This window comes from Squalius cephalus (genome assembly GCF_949319135.1).
Source record: "Squalius cephalus genome assembly, chromosome: 14".
Taxonomy (NCBI): Eukaryota; Metazoa; Chordata; class Actinopteri; order Cypriniformes; family Leuciscidae; genus Squalius; species Squalius cephalus.
This window is the reverse complement of record NC_137135.1, coordinates 2,806,730-2,830,247: the sequence shown is the minus strand read 5'-3', so window position 1 is coordinate 2,830,247 and position 23,518 is coordinate 2,806,730. Positions and strand designations below refer to the sequence as shown.

The 23,518-nt window shown below is 41.6% G+C and overlaps 1 protein-coding gene across 2 annotated transcripts in view; it reads right to left on the bottom strand.

Moving 5' to 3' along the window:
* Positions 1-4,004: 4,004 nt before the first annotated feature.
* The window catches only part of canx (calnexin), a 30,991-nt gene continuing 11,477 nt past the window's right edge, over positions 4,005-23,518 (bottom strand). Inside the window, exons 7-15 of one of the 2 annotated variants that reach the window (XM_079892676.1) lie at positions 20,674-20,866; positions 20,211-20,400; positions 16,014-16,127; positions 14,998-15,154; positions 13,408-13,623; positions 10,324-10,443; positions 10,127-10,232; positions 9,370-9,458; positions 4,005-5,826 (exon numbers count right to left, since the gene is read on the bottom strand). In XM_079892676.1, coding sequence (XP_079748802.1) covers positions 5,767-5,826; positions 9,370-9,458; positions 10,127-10,232; positions 10,324-10,443; positions 13,408-13,623; positions 14,998-15,154; positions 16,014-16,127; positions 20,211-20,400; positions 20,674-20,866 — 1,245 coding nt within the window. In that variant the 3' untranslated portion in view covers positions 4,005-5,766. The remainder of the gene's footprint in view (positions 5,827-9,369; positions 9,459-10,126; positions 10,233-10,323; positions 10,444-13,407; positions 13,624-14,997; positions 15,155-16,013; positions 16,128-20,210; positions 20,401-20,673; positions 20,867-23,518) is intronic. The other variant, XM_079892677.1, reaches the window with a different exon arrangement.

Genomic DNA, 23,518 nt, shown 5'->3' with positions numbered 1-23,518 from the left:
TTAGTAAAAGTATTTTGTCTTCCCTTGCCATCTATAAAATAATTTAAAAAAGTATAATATTGTAATATGCTCTTAATATGCTGATTAATAATGGGATATAAATTGGAAAAAACTAACCGTGTAATTAAGGTGCCATGCGTCACAAACCTGGTGTAGTCAAACACTCAGAGGACAATTATTTACTGCATTCTCGGGTAACACTTTAGAATACTGTTCCTTCATTAATGAATAATTACACAGGAACAAACGAGTAATGAATTATTAACACTCTAGTAACTACTGTTAACTAACAAGAAACTCTGATTAACGAATTAGTAATAGCGCTCAGATGAATGTAGTAGTTCACTATTAGCTAATCAATAACTACTATTTTTTTCATACCTCCCAGAGAACTACTATCTACAAGTTCATAATTAACATGAATAATGCATAATTTATAATAAAAGGTGATGGTAACCCACTAGTAATGACTCAAGTATTACTACATCCTTCTAAAGGAACTACTAATTATTTGGATCAGTGTCTAAAGTGAAAAACATGATAACTACCTAATATTGACTGAAGTCATTGTAAGCTTTTGAGATTTTTGTAAGATTTTGAATAGCAATTCCTTCCAATGGATTTGGTGACACTTTAGTCATTACTAGTGTGTTCCCATGATCTTCACTTTAGAATACTGATCCAAATTATTAGTAGTTCCTTTAGAAAGATGTAGTAACACTTGATTCATTACTATCCAAAACCTTACAAAAGCCTTAAAAGCTTACAGTGACTTCAGTCAATATTAGGTTGTTATCATGTTGTTCACTTTCGATACTGATCCAAATTATTAGTAGTTCCTTTAGAATGATGTAGTAACACTTGATTCATTACTAATGGGCTACCATTACCTTATATTAAACATTGTGCATTATAAATATTTATTAACCTGTATATAGTAGTTCTTATAGTCTTCAGTGAGGTATGAAAAATAGTAGTTATTGATTAGCTAATAGTGAACTACCACATCCGACTGAGCGCTATTACTTACTAATTCGTTAATCAGAGTTTCTTGTTAGTTAATAGCAGTTACTAGAGTGTTACTAATGCATTACTCATTTGTTCCTGTGTAGTTATTCATTAATGAAGGAACAGTATTCTAAAGTGTTACCCATTCTCTTTTTGTATATATATATATATATATATATATATATATATATATATATATATATATATATATATATTAAAAATACAGAAATATTGTGAAATATTATTCTCATGTTAAACATCTGTTTTCTATGTGTAGCCTATATCTAGTAAAGTGTAATTTATTCCTGTGATCAAACAAAGCTGAATGTTCAGCATCATTACTCCAGTCTTCAGTGTCACATGATCCTTCAGAAATCACTCTAATATGAGGATTTGATGCTCAAGAAACATTTATGATTATTATCAGTGTTGAAAACAGTTATTAACATTTTTGTTTCAGGATTATTTGCTGAATAGGAAGATCAAAAGAACAGCGTGTATCTGAAATAAAAGCTTTTGTAACTCTATTTTCCAGCTGCTCTCTTCATTCGGCGGGACTGGGATGTTCCCCAGTTTCTGTGAGATGAAAACACTGATGATCTGAAAGAACCGGAAGTGTTTGCAGAACTTCTTCAGTCTCCGTGTAATGACCCAGCGCTGCTCTGATTGTGTGAAACTCAGTTATGAAACTCACTTCCAGAAATAGCTCTTCCTTTAACCCAATAACTGCTGAGATCAGCGATTCGCATCTCGGAGAGCTATTTTTAAAACAATCCAGTATTTATGGATCCAGTCCTCCGTGCCAGGCGGTTTCCACAGATAGCGCTCGCAGATACGAGTCTAGATTTAGGAGGTTTCCACTGTCCTCAGATAAACCAGGGAGTGAGTGAGTGGCCGAGACTGAACTCGCTATATTTCATGTATTTTTAATCATATCCACTTTGGAGAGCGTTTTCAAACAAGCTTCGTTTTCATTAATAAAAACGCCGTCTCAGTGTGGACGGAAGGCCAAAACGGAGAGAAAAATATACGTTTTCAAACGAAACCGTATTAGTGTGGACATGGCCTAAACCTCATTGTTTAAAATTTACAAAATATCTATCAAACAAATGTTTTTTTTTCTTCTTCTCACAATTTGATTTCTGAATAGTGGATGCCGTCAGTTCCCCTCAGGTTCACACAAGTGTTCGTTTTGAACAGTTTTATTATTTGCAGGGCCTGAAGTGTCGGAACATCACTGGCCTGCTCATCTTCTAGGTCCAGTTTGACAGGATAATAATAAGCATACACACATTCACACACACGTCTGAGGTCACATGCTCATACCTATTCATTATATATTTATTTATTTATCTATCTATTTGCTATCAATTCATAAGCACATCTGATGGGGAAGCCCCTCTGTATTAGAGTGGTCAGCAGGAGACAGTGGTTATTATCAGAACACTTTAACATCACATTTCTATGACATCTCCATCTATGTGTCACAGCACATCATTAATCTCTATATCAGACACAATGTCAGATCATTTCTCACATCCACAGATGAACTTCTCATCTGACATTCAGACTGTGAATCACTGACAAGTGTGCGAGTGAGTGTGAGAGAGAGAGTGTGTGTGTGTGAGAGTGAATATCACAACTCACTCTCACATTCAGAATGTAAGAGTGTGTGTGTGAGTGAGACTTTGTGTGAGTGAGAGTGTGTGTGTAATCATTCATAAAAGGATGAACTTCCCTTTAATAAAATATTATATCAGGGATGGAGAATTAAACTTTAGAAACACTATTTTACAGTGTCCTACATGTTACTAACTATAAATTATATAGACCAAATCCTATAGTAAGGACATCACTTTTGCTCAGTACTTATTTGTGTAATTACACTAATAATATCCTGTTACACCCTATTTGGTAACACTTTATTTTACGGTGCCCTTGATACAGAGTAATTACTTAATTAATTACTTAATAATAGGCTTTGTAATAACATGTAACAAAATGTACTTAACATGTAACTAAGTTATGGAACAGCCTGTACTTACAGATTGTAATTACGCACATGTAGTAGGCAGCTACTGTTACACATGTGCAACAAGCCGAGTCTGTTACATACGTGTTACGGACTTGGTACAATGTAATTATGTAAGAAAGTACTTAGTATAACACAATGTAACAACAAGTACTTAAATATGTTAGGCTACTAAGGTCTGCAGTTACACATGGTAAATGTGTATGTTCTGTAGCATAACTTGTATGTAACATAAAATAAAGTGTATCAAGATTATACTTAAGTGCACTTCCTGTGTATCTACATATGTTATCCATCTGAATTAACCCACTAGTTCATAGCTTAAATGCATGCAGTAGCTTCTTAATTACATTGCAATTACAAAATATTACACAGGTATAAGCTACGTAAAATAAAGTGTATCAAGAATGTACTTAAGTGTACTTTGTGTATACATACCTTATCCATCTCTGCCTTACTTTGATTTAACCCACTAATTCACAGCTTAAATGCATGCATTAGCTTCCTAATTACATTGCAATTACAAAATATTACACAGGTATAAGCTACGTAAAATAAAGTGTATCAAGAATGTACTTAAGTGTTCTTCATGTGTATCTATAAACCTTACCCAACTCGGCTTGTTACACATCTGTAAGTATAGGCTGTTCCATAACTTAGTTACATGTTAAGTACATTTTGTTACATGTTATTACAACGTCTATTACTAAGTACCTAATTAAGTAATTACTCAGTATCAAGGGCACCGTAAAATAGGGTTAGAGTAGGATTAGTTACATGTAATTATGCATAATTTACTGTTATTACTACGGTAAGTACATGTAACGTGTAACAAGGACTTCAGATCTAAAGCTAGTTCAGCACATCCCCCTTCAAACATTCAACGTGTGTTATAATTCACATTGACATCAGTGATGTCATCCACTAATGCACAAGTAAAGCACGACACAGAGAGCCACACACCTGTCGTTCATCAAATCAGTTTATTTTAGTTTGTGAGTAACATGATGGATTTTTCCCAGACTGTCCAGACTCATCATCATCCAGACTCATGATCTTCAAAGATGCCAGTAAATCACACAATCCATTGGTTTTCCATCCTTCTATCCATCAATCACCTACATGTGAAACAATGGTAATCCAAAAGACAAAGAAAACAGAAAAGAAGAAAGAAAAGCAGCCCAGATCACAGGTGTACAGACAGACAGACAGACAGACAGACGGGACGTGTATCAGATATTAGCGTAGCAGCGCAGCAGCGATTAGCCTGTGTGTGGTGTGTGTGTTGTCCCTCAGTTACCTCAGAAAGTGCCAACTCTTCATTAGTCTCGGGGTAGAGCTCGCGTACGGCAGCTTCCACGCAATATTCGCCATACTGAGAGTATAAACAAGTAACTTTAAGAACGCTAGCGATATACGACGCGCGCTAGCTCACTTCAGATCAGGGTACGAGCCCCTCATAGTGCCTTTCTCGTGTCTTTGGGGATTTAGGGGCGGAGTCGAAGTGAGACGGGTGGAGGAAATGATCAACGGCTTGCTTTACGCCCAGGACAGCGTGTCATGCTCTCTCTGAGTGACACTGACTAGAAAACAGAGCGAATCAAGGGTGAATCTCACTCCGTCTACACGCTGCATCGGAACAGCAATTTAATCCATTTAACCGCACGATTTAAAAGGTAAAGCATGTGTGCAATGTGCTCGTCATGTCAAATGCAAATCATAACCGTCCTGAAACTCAGCCTTCGGGCTGAAGCGCGACTTCATGAGATTCACCCTCACACATCTGAATGGGAAATATCTTCGATTGAACGGGCGCTTAGTCCTCGTTCTCATGTTGTGTGAGCGTGATTGGTTCAGTGAGACGGGAAGCTGCTGCTGCTGCTGCTGCTGGACAGGATATGACATCACAGTTCACCAGTTATGATCAGCTGACCTGCTGTTTTTGGGCTGGACAGGTTAGAGTCAGTTCAAGAGGAAACACATCTGTACAGCGGTCCATGATTTAGTAAAAAGTCCATTTGAATAGCAAAAACAATTGAAAAAAACAAACGTATTAGACAAAAAAACTCACAGTACATTCACAGAAAAAAATATTAGCAAATCTCGTGTCCTACAAGTAAGGCAGCACACTACGAATCTAGCTGGCGTTCTCCCAGCATGCCTCACTGAGCTTCAGACAAAAGCACGAACCTCACGGGACAGAAAACATCTCGTTTATATGGTAAATCTAGGGGTGTGTGTGTGTGTGTGTATAGTTTATAACGCATGAATCCGATCGTCTTGTCCTTCTATGGCTTCTGGAGTAACTCTAGAACTGAGGAATAAAGATGTTGGCCTGCAAACCTCACAATACCAAGTGTGCCTTAGTGTTGGGGTTCAGGAACACTGTCCGGAAGAGTGTGTGTGTGTGTGTGTGTGTGTGTGTGTGTGTGTGTGTGTGTGTGTGTGTGTGTGAGACAGCCGAGAGGGGGAATGGGATCTACACGCGAGCGTCAGATGATCAGTTCAGGAATGGTAACAAAGATTGCGTTTCCTTTTTAGTTATGGAGAAAGTTTCTATGCTATTCAATGGTCATGTGACCATCAGCATCCTCAAGAGCGCTTGAGGAGGCGTGTGATTGGCTGAGAGCGCCGGCTTCTCTCAGAGCGAGGGAACGAGGGATGAGGAGGAGGAGGAGAGGAGAGAGGGATGGTGGCATACGCTTCAGGAGAGGAACTGTAGTCCATCAGTCCTTTCGTGCTTTCCTGTTTCTGGGAGACCTTCTCAGAACGTCGTCCTCAGATTTCTGCACAACACACAAGCATGAGGGTCAGAACGGGCTCTGGCTGGAGAACACATGACTATGGTCACAGGAATCAGATGTTAGTGGTATTTGAGGATGAACATGCACTGGAACAAAGCTCCTCAGATGGACTGGATTATCCAGACAGAACATGATCATGCGAGTCTCACACTGATCATCAGAGTGTCATCACTGGCTGCACGCTCCCTCATAATGCGCTTATGATGAGGCTTTGGCAGTAATTGTAACGCATGTAAATGCACCACATAAATCAAATGTGTGCGGTTAAGCTCATAATCGCAGTAAATATGTGGTGTATGAGGTTTAATCCAGTAAACCGGCTTGTCACCGTGTCCTAACTACACGCGACGCATATTTCAGAAACGTTTTTTTTTCTGTGTCGTCGCGCTGGAACAACAAACACAAAGTGTGGCGATGATAATCTCAGGTGCTGTTTATGTGCTTTATTTAATGTTAAAAGTGTGTCATGTGACTCTGAATATCATTTAGTGCTCCAGCTTTGAGGCTGTAAAAGCAACAGTGGATAATTCACCTCAGATCCTGAAATTAAACAAATGGAAACAAGAACGTTCAAACTGTGAGCAAACAAGTGTATTATTTGACAAAGATTGTTTTAACTCAGTCTATGTATTTGAATAATGTTTAAATGGTGTAATATTTGTGAATTTGATTATGTAGCACTTATCTATTTTCTTGCGAGTGCGTCAAGATTACTCTCTGGTGCCGCGCACTCGCCACGAGACTCCGCCCACACGCTGCTCTGATTGGCTGACTCCGCCCACACACTGTTCTGATTGACTGACTCCGCCCACACGCTGCTCTGATTGACTGACTCCGCCCACACGCTGCTCTGATTGACTGACTCCGCCCACACACTGTTCTGATTGACTGACTCCGCCCACACGCTGCTCTGATTGACTGACTCCGCCCACACGCTGCTCTGATTGACTGACTCCGCCCACACACTGTTCTGATTGACTGACTCCGCCCACACACTGTTCTTATTGACTGACTCCGCCCACACACTGTTCTGATTCTGATTGACTGACTCCGCCCACACACTGTTCTGATTGACTGACTCCACCCACACACTGTTCTGATTCTGACTGACTGACTCCGCCCACACACTGTTCTTATTGACTGACTCCGCCCACACACTGTTCTGATTCTGATTGACTGACTCCGCCCACACACTGTTCTGATTGACTGACTCCACCCACACACTGTTCTGATTCTGACTGACTGACTCCGCCCCCACACACTGTTCTGATTGACTGACTCCGCCCACACACTGTTCTGATTCTGATTGACTGACTCCGCCCACACACTGTTCTGATTGACTGACTCCGCCCACACTGTTCTGATTCTGATTGACTGACTCCACCCACACACTGTTCTGATTCTGATTGACTGACTCCGCCCACACACTGTTCTGATTGACTGACTCCATCCACACACTGTTCTGATTGACTGACTCCGCCCACACACTGTTCTGATTCTGATTGACTGACTTCGCCCACACACTGTTCTGATTCTGATTCTGATTGACTGACTCCGTCCACACACTGTTCTGATTGACTGACTCCGCCCACACACTGTTCTGATTCTGATTGACTGACTCCGCCCACACACTGTTCTGATTGGCTGACTCCGCCCACACACTGTTCTGATTGACTGACTCCGCCCACACACTGTTCTGATTCTGATTGACTGACTCCGCCCACACACTGTTCTGATTGACTGACTCCACCCACACACTGTTCTGATTCTGACTGACTGACTCCGCCCACACACTGTTCTTATTGACTGACTCCGCCCACACACTGTTCTGATTCTGATTGACTGACTCCGCCCACACACTGTTCTGATTGACTGACTCCACCCACACACTGTTCTGATTCTGACTGACTGACTCCGCCCCCACACACTGTTCTGATTGACTGACTCCGCCCACACACTGTTCTGATTCTGATTGACTGACTCCGCCCACACACTGTTCTGATTGACTGACTCCGCCCACACTGTTCTGATTCTGATTGACTGACTCCACCCACACACTGTTCTGATTCTGATTGACTGACTCCGCCCACACACTGTTCTGATTGACTGACTCCATCCACACACTGTTCTGATTGACTGACTCCGCCCACACACTGTTCTGATTCTGATTGACTGACTTCGCCCACACACTGTTCTGATTCTGATTCTGATTGACTGACTCCGTCCACACACTGTTCTGATTGACTGACTCCGCCCACACACTGTTCTGATTCTGATTGACTGACTCCGCCCACACACTGTTCTGATTGGCTGACTCCGCCCACACACTGTTCTGATTGACTGACTCCGCCCACACACTGTTCTGATTCTGAATGACTGACTCCGTCCACACACTGTTCTGATTCTGAATGACTGACTCCGTCCACACACTGTTCTGATTGGCTGACTCCGCCCACACTGTTCTGATTCTGATTGACTGACTCCGCCCACACACTGTTCTGATTGGCTGACTCCGCCCACACACTGTTCTGATTGACTGACTCCGCCCACACACTGCTCTGATTGACTGACTCCGCCCACACTGTTCTGATTGGCTGACTCCGCCCACACACTGTTCTGATTGGCTGTGGGTTGAGAGTGATTTTGACGCATCTCGCAGTCGCGTCACGTCTAGTGTGGACATGGTGTCAGGGAGTGTGCGATTGACAAAAACAGGATCTCTATTTTCTGGGAGTTCCTCAGTAATGATAATTAGAGTGCGTCTGTACTTTGGCAGGTTCAAAACTCCTGAAGTTTGATATTCTGTGTGTTGGTCAGTTCACAGCAGTGACAGAAACAAATGAACGAAGCATGTGACTGTCGTAACGAGTGAGTCATGAATCATTCATTCAGCCGATTCGTTCTCTCAGTAATGAAACACCGCTGTGTGTCGCTCAGAGACGCGGATCAGTCCTGTGGCTCGTTACAGACTATCTTCATTTGAGAAATAGAGCAAAGGTGATAGTGTCTAAAATGTAAGTCACTTATATATATATATATATATATTATATAAAACTATATTAAATGATATAAATATAAAGATAGAGGTATTTTTGCCCCTTATCTTGAATACTGAGGTCATCATAAAAGGATTTTACTAGAGTAAATCACGCAGTGAAAGTGTGCGCTCTAAACCCACAAGTGCACTAGTCTAACCTACTAGACTACATGTAGTGTACGAGTGCAACTCTAGATGTGTTTCAGTGAAGTGAGGGACATTCTGGATAATGTCAGATTGCAGATCGTTAAAACAACAATAAAGATATTATCGCAGACGATATCACACAACCCCATGTGCGGCACGAATATAATGCAGTACTGATAATCAAAACCACTGATTTTGTCTTAAGGTTTAATAAACTTCCATTTCAACCATTTCTTTAAGTATTATTTCGCGTGTCAGGCTTTACAGGGTTAAAAGAGCCATTCAGATGTTAGAGTGTATTAAAGCCCAGTTGCTTCAGACTCGGAGTGTCCAGGCTTTACCTCATGAGATGTGCTGTCGTCTTTGTGCTCGCTCTCGCCATCCTCCGCTTCTCCTGTCGAGTCCTCCTCTTCTTCACTCTTCTTCACTTCTGAGGAACACACACACACAGAGTTCAGATAACACAGCTCATCCTCCGTGAGTCCGAGAGACGAGGAAGAGTCTGATGCAGTTACAGTGACGCTCACATTTGAGCAGATGAAGAGATTAAAGGTGCAGTGTGTAATATTTAGGAGGATATTATATGTTTTCAGTGGTGTGTAAAGGCCTTACATAATGAACCGTTGTGTGTTTATTAGCTTAGAATGAGCATTTCTCTCTACACACACCGCGGGTCCCCTTACAGCGACATGTTTCTACAGTGGCCCTGAATGGACAAACGCTGTTGTTCTTCGTGTAAAGAAGCTTCAGCTAAAGTCAGCGAATAAAACACTGACACAATGATGAACAGGTGACAATAATACTCACAATAACATCGTTTTACTGAATAATCAAGTAAACCTAATTTCTTAATTTGTCTTTTTAAAGAAACCTCATTGCTGAACTGGCTACTCTCTGCGGTCTCAGACGACGACATCACTTCCTGTCGGCCACCGTAGGTGCAATTCACAACCTCACCACTAGGGCTGCTAAACATCACACACTGCACCTTTAACAGTGAAGTGAGATGTGTGTGTGTGTGATGTGTGTATGTGAGATGTGTGTGTTGTGTGTGTGTGTTGTGTGTGTGCTGTGTGATGTGTGCTGTGTGTGTCAGACCTGGCTCTTCCTCCTTGGGCTCCTCGTCCTCCTCAGCTCCATCCTTCACGTCTGGCTGAGGCTCGTCGGTCTTCTTGTATTCAGCAGCTGTGGACGCCGAGCTCTTCTGTGAGACACAGGAACACAGTTACCCTACAGGTCAACACTCAGGTCACACACACACACACACACACACACACACACTCTCTCACACACACCTTCCCAGTGCAGCAGAAGACGATGATGAGCACCACAGGCAGAGCCACGGTGAGGACGTACACGACCCAGAGCCACGGTCTCTCTTCAGCAGCCGTTATCATCTGAGTCATCAGACCCGGCTGTGAACACACACACACACACACACTTTACTTACACGCATGGACAAGAGCCTCATGTGTTTTCATCATCATTAATAAGAGTAGAGTCAGCGAACACATAAAACACCCAATCGAGACAACGGAGGGAAAATTGTTATTATTATTAAACAAATTAAATCAACCATTTTTATGCAATATTCACAAAACTAGAAATAAAAGAACTGAAACTGAATCGATCTGAAAAATGCTGAACTTCAAAGAAATCTGTAAAAAAAATTATACAGCAAATCTGTATAAAGTCTGTAATCCAACTATAGTATTTTTCACGAATAAAAAAAAGCTCATGTAAAACACAAACACTGTAAGCAACAGTTTCTCAAATAAAGACCAGCTAATGATGATTACACAAGAACACAATGAATATGACAGCAGTCATCTGGATAAAGCGCATCATAGTCTGAAATCAAGGACATAAAGTTGACTTTCGTTCATCTTTAAGACGCAAATGAAGATATTTTATGTCAGAAAGATTTGTTTATGTGATGAACGTACTTAATGTAGGCCTTTTCTCAAATAAACACTGATACACACACATGCAGAGCACATCAAACACGGGGAATGCAGAAGCTCACGTGTGAACACACACTCGTTTGAGCATCGCTTTACCATGTGACATGCTTTATGTGCATTGATCGATTTTTATAAGTGAATGAAAGCCTAAATAAAACATTCCTATGTGATTTGAAGATATAAACTAAAGTCTTACTGGTTTAAAACAACATGAGGATTATTAAAGAGAGAATTTAGATTTTTGGGTGAACTGTCTCTAAGTCATTAACCCCTGACTGCACTGTTAACCCTCCAGTCGAGTCTTTCGGCCATGTGACGAGCGGTTCAGGCCTCAGCGACTCTCAAACGGGCCACAAACACAGCATGGAGCCGCAGGCTTCTCTCAGGTCCTGTAGCCGGGGACAGAGCCGGCCCTCGAGGTTAACCCGCAAGGCATGCCTGGAATCCAGCTTTGGGGGAAAAGGCATTTGCACAGGAGGAATTCTCATGAAATCCGGCTAATCCCAGAGTACACTGCGCTCACGGAGCCGGAGACATGCCCATGTGACCCACACAGCAGTGTGCTGACTGGCCCTCGCTCATGTGTGGATCAGTCATGTGACTGTAACCGCGACCCCCGCCGCTCTACACGACACCCCATGAAGAGCTTCATGATTCCCACAATGAGGAAAACGAGGACAGAATGTATGGCATTCCTGTTAAACTAACGTATGGCTGTACTGTTAAACAAATCATCAAATGGACTAGCATGTCAATATTAAAGCGCCTTATATCATACACAAACTCTTCATAATAATATTGTACAGTATTCAAAGTATTAATAATAATATAATAATTTTTTAAAAGGAATTATCACTTTTTCTTCCATGTTATTTTAACGCTAAATCTCTGTTGTGCAGCAATTTCTTTACCAAAAAAATAACAGAAACTGTTAAAATATTAACTAATTAAGTTGTTAATGTTTTATGCCTTAATTTTTGATAAAGTCATAAACAGATTTGCTGAAAAGAAAAAACATGTCACTGTCAAAAACTTTTTTCCATCGTCCAGGGTTAAATTAGTCCTCGTGTCAGTGTCACAGGACCTGATGTTTGATTGCACGACTCAATCATTCATTATTCATGAGACCGTGTCGTTCTCCAATGAGAAGAGGCCTCGACAGCACGCGCTGATTCCCTCCGACAGGCGCTTTAACGGGTCAGAAACTAGTGTTGGTTTAGTTAGGGTTTCTGGATGAACACGGTTCATCCACACTGAGTAACTCAAACGGCTTATAAAATAAGCCTAAAAAGTTAAAGATGTTCATTAATATTTTCCCGTGTGTACATGTGAACGGCTGTGCATTAACTTGCATCTACAGTGAGCTTACAGAACCACGTGTCAGAAATGTTGGTTTCTGCATGTAATGGAGCGCAGCATGAATTAATGCTCAACGAGATACATAAAACTCAATCAGAGCCGCTGACATGTGTTTTCTTATCAGGAATATCAGGCTTTACTTCATTATGTTATCATGACAGTTTTTGATGTTTTGGCTCCAAAAGTATCAGTAACACTTTACAATAAGGTTTATAAGTTAAAAAACATAGTTAAACTAATAATGAACTGCATGTATACAGCATTTATTAATCTTTGTTAATGTTAACATTTACTAATACTTTAAATTGTTAACATTAGTTAATGCACAGTGAACTAACATGAACAGCTGTATTTCTATTAACTAACGTTAACAAAGATTAACAAACACAGAAAACATGGATTGCTCGTGGTAAGTTCATGTTAGTTAATACATTAGCTAATGTTAACCAATGAACCTCTTTAAAAAGTGTTACCAAAATATCTTAATGAATTTTAATTTAGAAATGGTCTTCTCATAGAAGAGGTGAAGTAAGTAACTATATTTGAACTGCACGTATTTTTGAATAATTTAATAGATGTATCTTGGCAAATCTAGTGACTAATCCTTCCTCATAAGTGCTTATTGTAGCAGCCTAGAAACTAATAATTACAAAAACGGTCCAAAATTGAATACGTACTTGTGCACTATTCTATGCTATTTTGAGGTATAGACAGTGCAAGTAGTGCATTCACACTGAAAATTCTAAAATGAGAAAGTGCACTTTAAGTACCCGGATGATGCACTTATTTAACCGAAAAAACGAAGCGAGGACCGTTGGCCACTTCATGCACTCGACTGCCGCAGCTTTCATTACATAGAGGAGGGGCTATCAGACTCCGATGGTGAAAGACAAAATAAATGCATAAAAAAGTTCATACACTAGATGGTTGAGTGCATAGTGTATAGTGCATCATTTGGGACACAGCTGTAGTATTCATGAAAGGAAAAGTGTCCATATGAGCTACTCCACACACACACACACACACACACGAGAGAGAAGAGGTGGAGTTAGTTACCTCGGCGGCCCCCTCGGCAGCTTTCTTCAGGCCCCAGCCGTCGTTCGCCCAGCGCTCCGCCACACTGCGGTCAGAGCTGATGAAGAAGTTGTCGAAGAAGATGTCTGAGGACATGGACCAGAGCTCCAGCCCCACGGCACTGAACGCAGTCATGCGGAACGGGTGCAGGTCCTCGAAGAAGTCTGGGTTCGGGATCTTCCTGGGCTTCCACACGCCCTGACACACACACACACACACACACAGTGTTACAGTCTTCATTTAATACTCAGAGCTATCAATATGGCTGAACCCAAGGTGCTTTTATTTGAATTAATCATGCAACGCTCTCTATAAATTAGGGATGCACCGATATAATTTTTTTTTTGGCCGATACCAATAATTCTTTATATTTAAAAGCCGATAATCGTTATATATATTAGGGCTGTCAAAATTGCTCAAAAATGACGTTCGAATAATCCCTCTAAAAAACACACGAATATTCGAACATCTGGTTGCGCATTTTGTCAATGACGCGCATTACGTCAATAACAGGACAAATTAATACAAAGAGACATAACTACTTGTAGAGGTAGTAAATTTAAGTTTAAACATATTTGACAATGTATTACCAACACAAAACCAAGTAAATAAACTAATGGCCAAGACCGCAGACCTCGCTCTCGCTCGCTCGCTCTCTCTCGCTCTCTCTCGCTCTCGCTCTCTCTCTCTCTCGCTCTCTCTCTCTCTCTCTCTCTCTCTCTCTCTCTCTCGCTCTCTCGCTCTCTCGCTCTCTCTCTCTCGCTCTCTCTCTCTCTCTCACTCTCTCTCTCTCGCTCTCTCTCTCTCGCTCTCTCTCTCTCTCTCGCTCTCTCTCGCTCGCTCTCTCGCTCGCTCTCTCGCTCGCTCTCTCGCTCGCTCTCTCGCTCGCTCTCTCTCTCTCTCAAATTAACAACAACAATAAGCACATGTTGAGTGCTGATCAAGAGTTTTGTGCAAGCAATTTAAGGTCGCGACTCTTGTCCCAAATATAGCAGGCTTCATTCAGTGATTGAAACAAATGTATTAACATTAATTGAAGTTTTACAGTATAGAACCGACACTGAACGCTCCGAGCGAGCTGTGCTGTGGTAAACATGGAACTTTTCTGTTTAACGTTAAATAAAATGAGGCTCACAATTCCGAGAAATGTGACAACAAAGAAATTTTACCCTGAGGTTCATAAAAAATAAAGTGCTATTAAAAAAGAAAAAGGCTACTTACATTCTTGGTGCTTGTATTAAAAAAAGGAAAAACTGACTGCAATTTATTCCATTGTCTTTTTAGTGCACGGTCAACTTTCAGCAGTGACGCTGTGCTAGACAGTGCGACTCGTGTGACCTGTCCCTCAGACAGCCGCGCCTCTGCTTCCGCGGGCGTGTTTTTCCTTATTCGAAATTCACATTCGAATATTAATTTTCACGCTCGAATTCCTGTTTTTTAAAACTATTCGAATATATATTCGAATTTAGAATATTCGTTGGCAGTCCTAATATATATAAGCCAATAAATATAAATCCAATCCAATTTTTGATCTCCGAGCGTCAACAGAGGCGTAGAAGATGCTGTGGTCACCTGATAATTAGGGTTGTCGATCATGGGCGGCTTCCACTTGCCCTTGTAGTTTGGGTTGTCGATCATCGGTCTCTCCCACGGGCCGCATCCGGGCGCCGTCTCGCACACGGGATTGGGGATCTGAGGAGCTTCCCACTCGCCATCCATATCCTCATCCCTGAGAGAACACAAGATGAGCTCAGGTTCATATCTCTGCTCTCTTGCTTAAGGCTATAATTATAACAATTAAATCTAGATCACCGCCCCAGGAGTGCTAATCTCTGCATTAACGTCAGTCACTCGATGCTACATCTTCATTACAGCGCAGCACATTACAGTCTGACACCAAACCTCAACGCTCTACCCAAATCTAGCGCTGTTTATAGTTTAAAGCATGATGTTAATGTTCATAATGTCTTCACGCCACATTTAGCGGATTACAGCTGTACGATACTATAGTTACATGCTGTGACGATACAAACACACAGGTGAGGCTTGCTATATAGTATATCTTAGGGTTGTGGGAAAAAACGATTCATATATGAATCACGATTCTCAAATTTCAAAAATCTGTTTTTTAAAGTGGAAGACTTCTTTAACTTCGCAGTACTTAAAGTCATTGAAGTTAATCACAATGCGCAATCTGTATGTGTGTGGATAAAGCTGCTTTATATAAAGAGCTGGCCCATAATATTTACATTTTGCAAAAAACATAGTATTGCTTTACGCGAGTGTACTGGTAAAGTAGAATGTACTACATATCCAACTTTTTAATAACATTTATATATTCACAACACTAAAAAGTGGCCTTTTTAATAATAATAAAAACAGTAATATTTGATTTTTTATTTCCCCCACCCTCATGGCTTATGAGTATGTAAACTTGAGTTTTTCCAGAGCTGGAAAAAGTAATATTTTGATAAGAAACAAGTATTAGTTTTGTTAGATTTTTAGTAATTGTGCATAAGACCAACAATATTTATTAATATTAAAAACAAAGTTTTTTTTGTCTTGTGCTGTAATGGAGAATGTGTTACCAGTCCTCAGGCTTGAGGGCTTCGGGGTCGCTGATGTACTCCGGCTCCTCATCCAACCAGCCGTCGGGCTTCACTGCGTCTTCATCAGAAATCTTAGCAGGAGCCTCTTCATCCCTGAGACACACACACACACACACACACACCATGAGGAAGTGGACAACAACTGATGATTCTGATCCACAGTACAACACACTCACACTAGTGGTGCAACGGATCACAAAATTCACCGTTCGGATTATTTACGTTATTTGAGCCAAGGATTGGATAAATTCTCGGATAAAAAAATACATATATATATGGGGGGGGGGGGGGGGGGGGGGGGTGTAACTTTGCTTTTCATTTATTACTTAAAGCTCACTTAAAGTTTTTTGATACCTCATCAAAAACTACTAGCCTAACTGATAAAGTCCACACATTCTTAACCCTCTGAGGTCGGCAAACGTGCGGGCGTGTTTTGCTGGATTTTCTCCACATTGTAGCACTATAAACTTAAATTACTCCGTCATTTATGGTCATACAGAAAAAAGAAATATAAAAAAAAGAATCTGTGATATTTCTCCTTTTGTATGTGTCCACTTACAATCAAATCAAAACATTGTGCTTTTGTAAAATAAAGAAAATAAACAGGGTGTGCGTTCTGCCTCTCCGTCGCTGTGAACTTTTTTTTCTTGAGCACGTCTATAAACTGAAACAAAACTCAGCGAATACTTGTCACACATTTATGAGCCATATACCTTTATAAACATTTAAGTGTGTACTTTTAAATGATCGGATTCAAACTGAAAACAACTATTCTCTGTTTAAGTAATTTGTATAAAACCAACAAGATGTCCAGCTTCTCAAACGCTTCCTAATTATTTTTTAATTTACCACGCCCACACGCGCAAAAGATATTCACATGCAAATCTCCACATGGAACGCGAACATTACCTCAAAAACAAAACACCAAAACACTTCACACGTCTCTGCTTTTAGACGCGCCTGAGCTTACATTGGATTTACATCAGAAGAAGAAGAACGCGATTTGAAGACAAGAAAGATGTAAGGTAAGAAATTCTTACATATTAGTTTGCTATTGTTGCATAAATTTCACATTGCAGTTCAACTGTTGCTAGATATATGGGGAATATTATAATATTTAGACACGTGTTTACTGTTACTGTGTTTGTGGATATCTGCTCAAACGTAGATATGTATATGGTAACCATAATGTTAATATTTGAGCGCGATCGCGTTTGAATGCATCATATTTTGCAGCGCGATCGCGTTTGAATGCATCATATTTTGCAGCGTGATCGCGTTTGAATGTATCATATTTTGGATCGTGATCGCGTTTGAATGTATCATATTTTGGATCGTGATCGCGTTTGAATGTATCATATTTTGCAGCGCGATCGCGTTTGAATGTATCATATTTTGCAGCGCGATCGCGTTTGAAAAGCAAACGGCTTCATGTTTTTACTATTATCTCATTTCATATCATCATAACGAATGGAAACATTTGAAGTAACATGATAATCAATATATTTTTCTCTAGCTTAGTTGTTACTGAAATCTTTTGAAAGATTTATACTGGTTATTGTTATTATTATTATATCCAGCACTGCGCATAGCTTATGCCTACAAGGCACAACAAACCTGGTGTTCATTATATTATATTATATATTGTTGGAAACATTTGTGTGTGTATTCTGTGAATTTTAAAAAGCAATTTTAACCAGAAAAATCTAAAATTTATTCCCAAAATCGTGCAGGCCTTTCTCTTGATATCAGTATGTTCACTTTTTTTTTTTCAGGGCCCAGATGCCACTGAGGACTTCAACATTCACATGAGTCTCTGTACATGAACATGGTAAAGTGAAAATCAAACACCTTGGAAATGAAAGGTATGTACAATGTTTTTAGGAATGGCAGAAAGGTCTCTGTCTTTGGATCATTGTTTTCAATAAGTGCTTTTTTGGCATTTGTTGTGTATCTTTGGACTATGTTGTGTTGTAAATAAATCCAAACAATCTAAAAGCCATTCTTTTTTAAATCTCCTCATTTACAGTATTGTGCAAGGTTGCTCAGAATGACAGGGCCTGATAGCTCCTAATAGGGCCGTTAGGGGAGGTTCTTTGTCTTTCTCAGGTGTGAAAAGCTTACATATTAATGACCTCCGCATAAAGCTTTCTCACACAAAACACGTCGTAACATTTTTAAATCAATATATTGTCTTCTCTGAATGAGCAGTCAGGGTGATTTTCACATAGTTTTAGAGCAAATATTCTAGGCTACGTGATACAATTTTCAAAAGTCTTGTGAAGAAATAATCAGTATGGGTTTCATGGCCTTATTTCAGTGAGAATTTTTTTTGGTATTTTCACAAACCACGCATAAATGTTATTATTTCAAAACTACAAACTTTTACATACATGCTGCTGATATATTGTTGTAGCAGAGTTTGTGCTGAATACAGTGTAATTAGACTTTAGCCATGAAAATGTCACAAGTAACAGAAATAACCAGAAATGTCAGAGCATGTCAGAACACCTCCAGGGCCCAGAAAACAGCTCAGACCTCAGAGGGTTAAAAACAAGTGAACTACAGATTCATGTGAACAGTCAGTAATAAAATAAGAACAAATACACAAATCACAAGCAGAGATGAAGACTAAATAACAAAGTTACAAAGTTTAACAGTATTCAGGTAAAGAAATGAATAATTAAGCCTAAATGTAAAATAACACTATTTGTTCACTGTATAAAATAAATATAGTTACATGCTTGTTAAAGCTGTATTTTGTCATTTTATTAACATTAATGACAGACAACAGCAGGAATATTAGGCTGCCGTCACTTTTAGACCGAATAAACTGACAGAAGTTCTCTCAGCTGTTCACTAATACCCTGGTAATCCAGAGTTCTCGCAAGAGCACAAGCTGAATCTGCTCAGCGAGTTACTCTGGCGTCGAGTAACGATGCTCATTAAATATGCCCTTGATCCGAGCTGCACCAATCACAGCAGGTTATCTGATATAGGCGGGGCAGAGGCGAGATGACGGCAGCGCTGTGACGGCGAAGTCATTAGTAAACATTGCTATGGCTCTGGATGAACACCAGTTGTCTGAAACGGCTTTGGCCGCTATAATGAACGTTAGACTTGGCCTTTTCTCTAAAACAGGAACAGAAGAGTCCGCTCGAATCCTTCCTTTGCAAGAAGGGCGTTTTTGCTGTTTTGCCGACCGGATACGGTAAGAGTCTAATTTAATGCGCGAGTCGCATGTGTATGGTCCATTCGTATTACAGATCAACTGCGATCTGTTGCACACCTAACTCTCACACACACACTAGGGCTGAACGATATGGACAAAATTTCATATCTCGATTTTCATGCCAGATATCTCGATATCGATACAATACGATATGACTACGTAAGTACTAAAAAAACAATACATTTAGAGTTTGTAAAATACACGATGATGTCTATGGAAGAGGTAATAATAATCCTTTCCATTATAATTCGACACGTTTTATTCATATCAGATACACATTGTGTAAGTAACTTCAATGTTTACTCTATTCTATTCCCAGCTCACCAGCCACTTACTTTTAAGTATTTCGGGAGAAGTGGATGAATTCACGTGTTGTAAATCCAACAGATCCGATTCTCTGAACTGCGTCTGCGGCACAAACTAACACGGCGGCGCCCGCCATCGCGCATACAGCTCAACTAACGCGATCGTTATAAAGGTGTTTAAACAACAATATACTTCCACTTGCATGTATTTGACAATCGGAATATCAGATATTTCATGCCATAGCTAACACATTTGTGAATATTCTGAATAAAAAAGGAAAAATGACAAAGGAAGATCATCATTCATTCAGCGCTGTTGCTGCTGCGGTGTGTCACGTGACAAGCAATGACGCGTCACCATGGAAACGCCGCCCCCCCTCTCACAATATAGTTCCCACGTCCCTGGTAGTGTGCGCGCGCTGGCTTTAGCGGTGCATTCAAGCGCACTCGTAAAACTGATGTTTGTTGTGACTGCCAGAGTTGTATGCAGGGCGAGCGCGGAGAGGGAAAATCTATATCGTCTATATCGTTGCTTTTTTCGATAGTAATATCTTGAAAGTTCATATCTCGATATAGATACGATAACGATATATCGTTCAGCCCTAACACACACACACACACACACTCTCTCTCTCTCACCAGTCCTCAGGCTTGGCAGCGTCGGGGTCCTGGATCTTGGGTCTCTCGTCCCAGTCCTCTGGCTTCTGGTCGTCGGGGTCCTCGATCTCGGCGGGGGGGTTCACGGCGGGAGTGACATCACTCAGCAGATTCCCGCTGTTCACCACCGTCTGGTCGATCAGGATCTCAAAACTGTTATCCGGGTTCAACACTGCAGGAGAACACACACACATGAAGCGGTAAACACCCACTCGAAACAGGTGAACACATTTCAGACAGAGCATTTGCTTTGGTGTGAGCAGGCCAGGTGTGTGTGTGTGTGTGTGTGTGTGTGTGTGTGTGTGTGTGTGTGTGTGTGTGTGTGTGTGTGTGTGTGTGTGTGTGCTGTACCCAGTGTGTAGAGGTGGGTCTTCTTGTCGGTGTAGTACGAGCGCAGGTCAGGGGTGTGTGTGTGTGTGTGTGTGTGTGTGTGTGTGTGCTGTACCCAGTGTGTAGAGGTGGGTCTTCTTGTCGGTGTAGTACGAGCGCAGGTCGGCGTCGGGCTTCTTGGCGTGCTTCTCCTCAAACTCGCCGGTTTTGGGGTTCTTGTGTCTGAAGATGAAGTGCAGCTTGTAATCCTCTCCACACTTATCAGGCCCGAACATGATGGTGTACGGAGTCTTATCCACGAACTCCGCCTGCCACACACACACACACATCCTATGATCAGCATCAGGTCCAGCTCGTATGATCCGTCACCGGTGGTCACGTCTAAATCTCAAGACCCGATCACTGACAGCAGAGAAGAGCTGGTCGGAGAAGCATGTGACCACCACTTGTATTATCAGTGGGGTCATTTACCAGATACATCACAGGATCCATCAGCGCCTGCACTAACCCATCCGGCTGACCTCTCTAAATAAGCTCTAACTTTAATAATGCTCAGCCAAGGGGAAAAGGCTTCTGGGGGGGTTTGGCTCGAGGTCATGGTGCAAAGGACCCTAGGGTGAAATACTCCGAACCATCCCTTTAAAAATGCAGTTTTTAATCCCAGGGCCGTTTAACTATAAAATGATGCAATCTGTGTTAATAGGCTTTCGTTCTGTTGGCAAGACTTCAAAATTGACATTTTTACAATTGTTTCCCAGATGTGCCAGTTTCTCAGGTTTGGCCTATAAAGCAAACACTGGCTTTATTCCTGTTTTCTGCTTCTGCATATTATAGAGCCAATCGGATAAATTATGCAGTTCTAATTGTGTGGTTTGTATGTGTGTAATAAAGAAATTGTGTGTGTGCGCGTGTAATATTTGAGAGAATCACAGATCCAGCCACTGTTTGTCCCAGTGAGTTTTCCTGCATCTAATGGGATAAATGTGTTACTGCTCCCGAACACACTCTCACTGAAAGCTCATTCGCTGAGATATCAGCCTCACATCTGGAGCACCACTTTAGATTTATGGCTTCTTTGATTTTCTCACAGTTTCAGTTCAACACGTTTCATACAATATACATTGAATAAATAATGTTCATAAATAATTTTCAAAAACTTAAACCTCTAACTGTTTTTTGGTTTCACTTGTTTCACTTCAACAGTAATCTGCCACGGGTCTTCTTTAAAATGAGACCAAACTAAAGTCTGAGCCTCACACTTCTGTGAGTTTCCGACAGACGTGTGTGTCCTCTGTGGACCCATGAGTCCCTGTATCTGACTGAGGCCCACGGGTTCAGCCGCATCACCACTCCTGCCCTTCTGTCCTCCAATGAGGATGAAGACTCGTACATCTAAGAGTGTGTATGCCTAGACTGAGCTAAGGCCCACGAGGACTTGAGTCTAGGTTAGCTTCTACAGCAGTGGAGAAGATCAGGGAGCTACTGTGATTTACATCCTCCTCATCCTCAACCTCATCCTCATCATCCTCCTCATCCTCCTCATTATCCTCATTATCCTCATTATCCTCATTATCCTCATCCTCCTCCTCCTCCTCATCATTATCCTCATCCTCCTCCTCCTTCTCCTTCTCCTCATCCTCCTCATCATTATCCTCAACCTCCTCCTCCTCATCATTATCCTCAACCTCCTCCTCATTATCCTCAACCTCCTCCTCATCCTCATCATCATCATCCTCATTATCCTCAACCTCCTCCTCATCCTCATTATCCTCAACCTCCTCCTCCTCATCCTCCTCATTCTCCTCCTCCTCATCATCATCCTCCTCATCCTCCTCATCATCATCCTCATCACCCTCCTCCTCCTCCTCCTCATCCTCATCATTATCCTCATCCTCCTCCTCCTTCTCCTCATCCTCCTCATCATTATCCTCAACCTCCTCCTCCTCATCATTATCCTCAACCTCCTCCTCCTCCTCATTATCCTCAACCTCCTCCTCATCCTCATTATCCTCAACCTCCTCCTCATCCTCATTATCCTCAACCTCCTCCTCCTCATCCTCATTATCCTCAACCTCCTCCTCCTCATTCTCCTCCTCCTCATCCTCCTCATCATCATCCTCCTCATCATCATCATCCTCATCACCCTCCTCCTCCTCATCCTCCTCCTCCTCCTCCTCCTCCTCATCATCCTCCTCCTCCTCCTCATCACCCTCATCCTCCTCATCACCCTCATCCTCATTATCCTCATCCTCATTATCCTCATCCTCATTATCCTCATCCTCATTATCCTCATCCTCATTATCCTCATCCTCATTATCCTCATCCTCATTATCCTCATCCTCCTCCTCCTCATCATCATCCTCCTCCTCCTCATCATTATCCTCAACCTCCTCCTCATTATCCTCAACCTCCTCCTCATCCTCATCATCATCCTCATTATCCTCAACCTCCTCCTCATCCTCATTATCCTCAACCTCCTCCTCCTCCTCATTCTCCTCCTCCTCATCCTCCTCATTCTCCTCCTCCTCATCATCCTCCTCATCACCCTCCTCCTCCTCCTCCTCCTCATCATTATCCTCATCCTCCTCCTCCTTCTCCTCCTCCTCCTCATCATTATCCTCAACCTCCTCCTCATCCTCATTATCCTCAACCTCCTCCTCATTCTCCTCCTCATTCTCCTCCTCATTCTCCTCCTCATTCTCCTCCTCATTCTCCTCCTCATTCTCCTCCTCATTCTCCTCCTCATTCTCCTCCTCCTCATCATCATCCTCCTCATCATCATCCTCCTCATCATCATCCTCCTCACCCTCCTCCTCCTCCTCCTCCTCATCCTCCTCCTCATCCTCATCATCCTCCTCCTCATCCTCCTCCTCATCCTCCTCCTCATCCTCATCATCATCCTCCTCACCCTCCTCCTCCTCCTCCTCCTCATCCTCCTCCTCATCATCATCCTCCTCCTC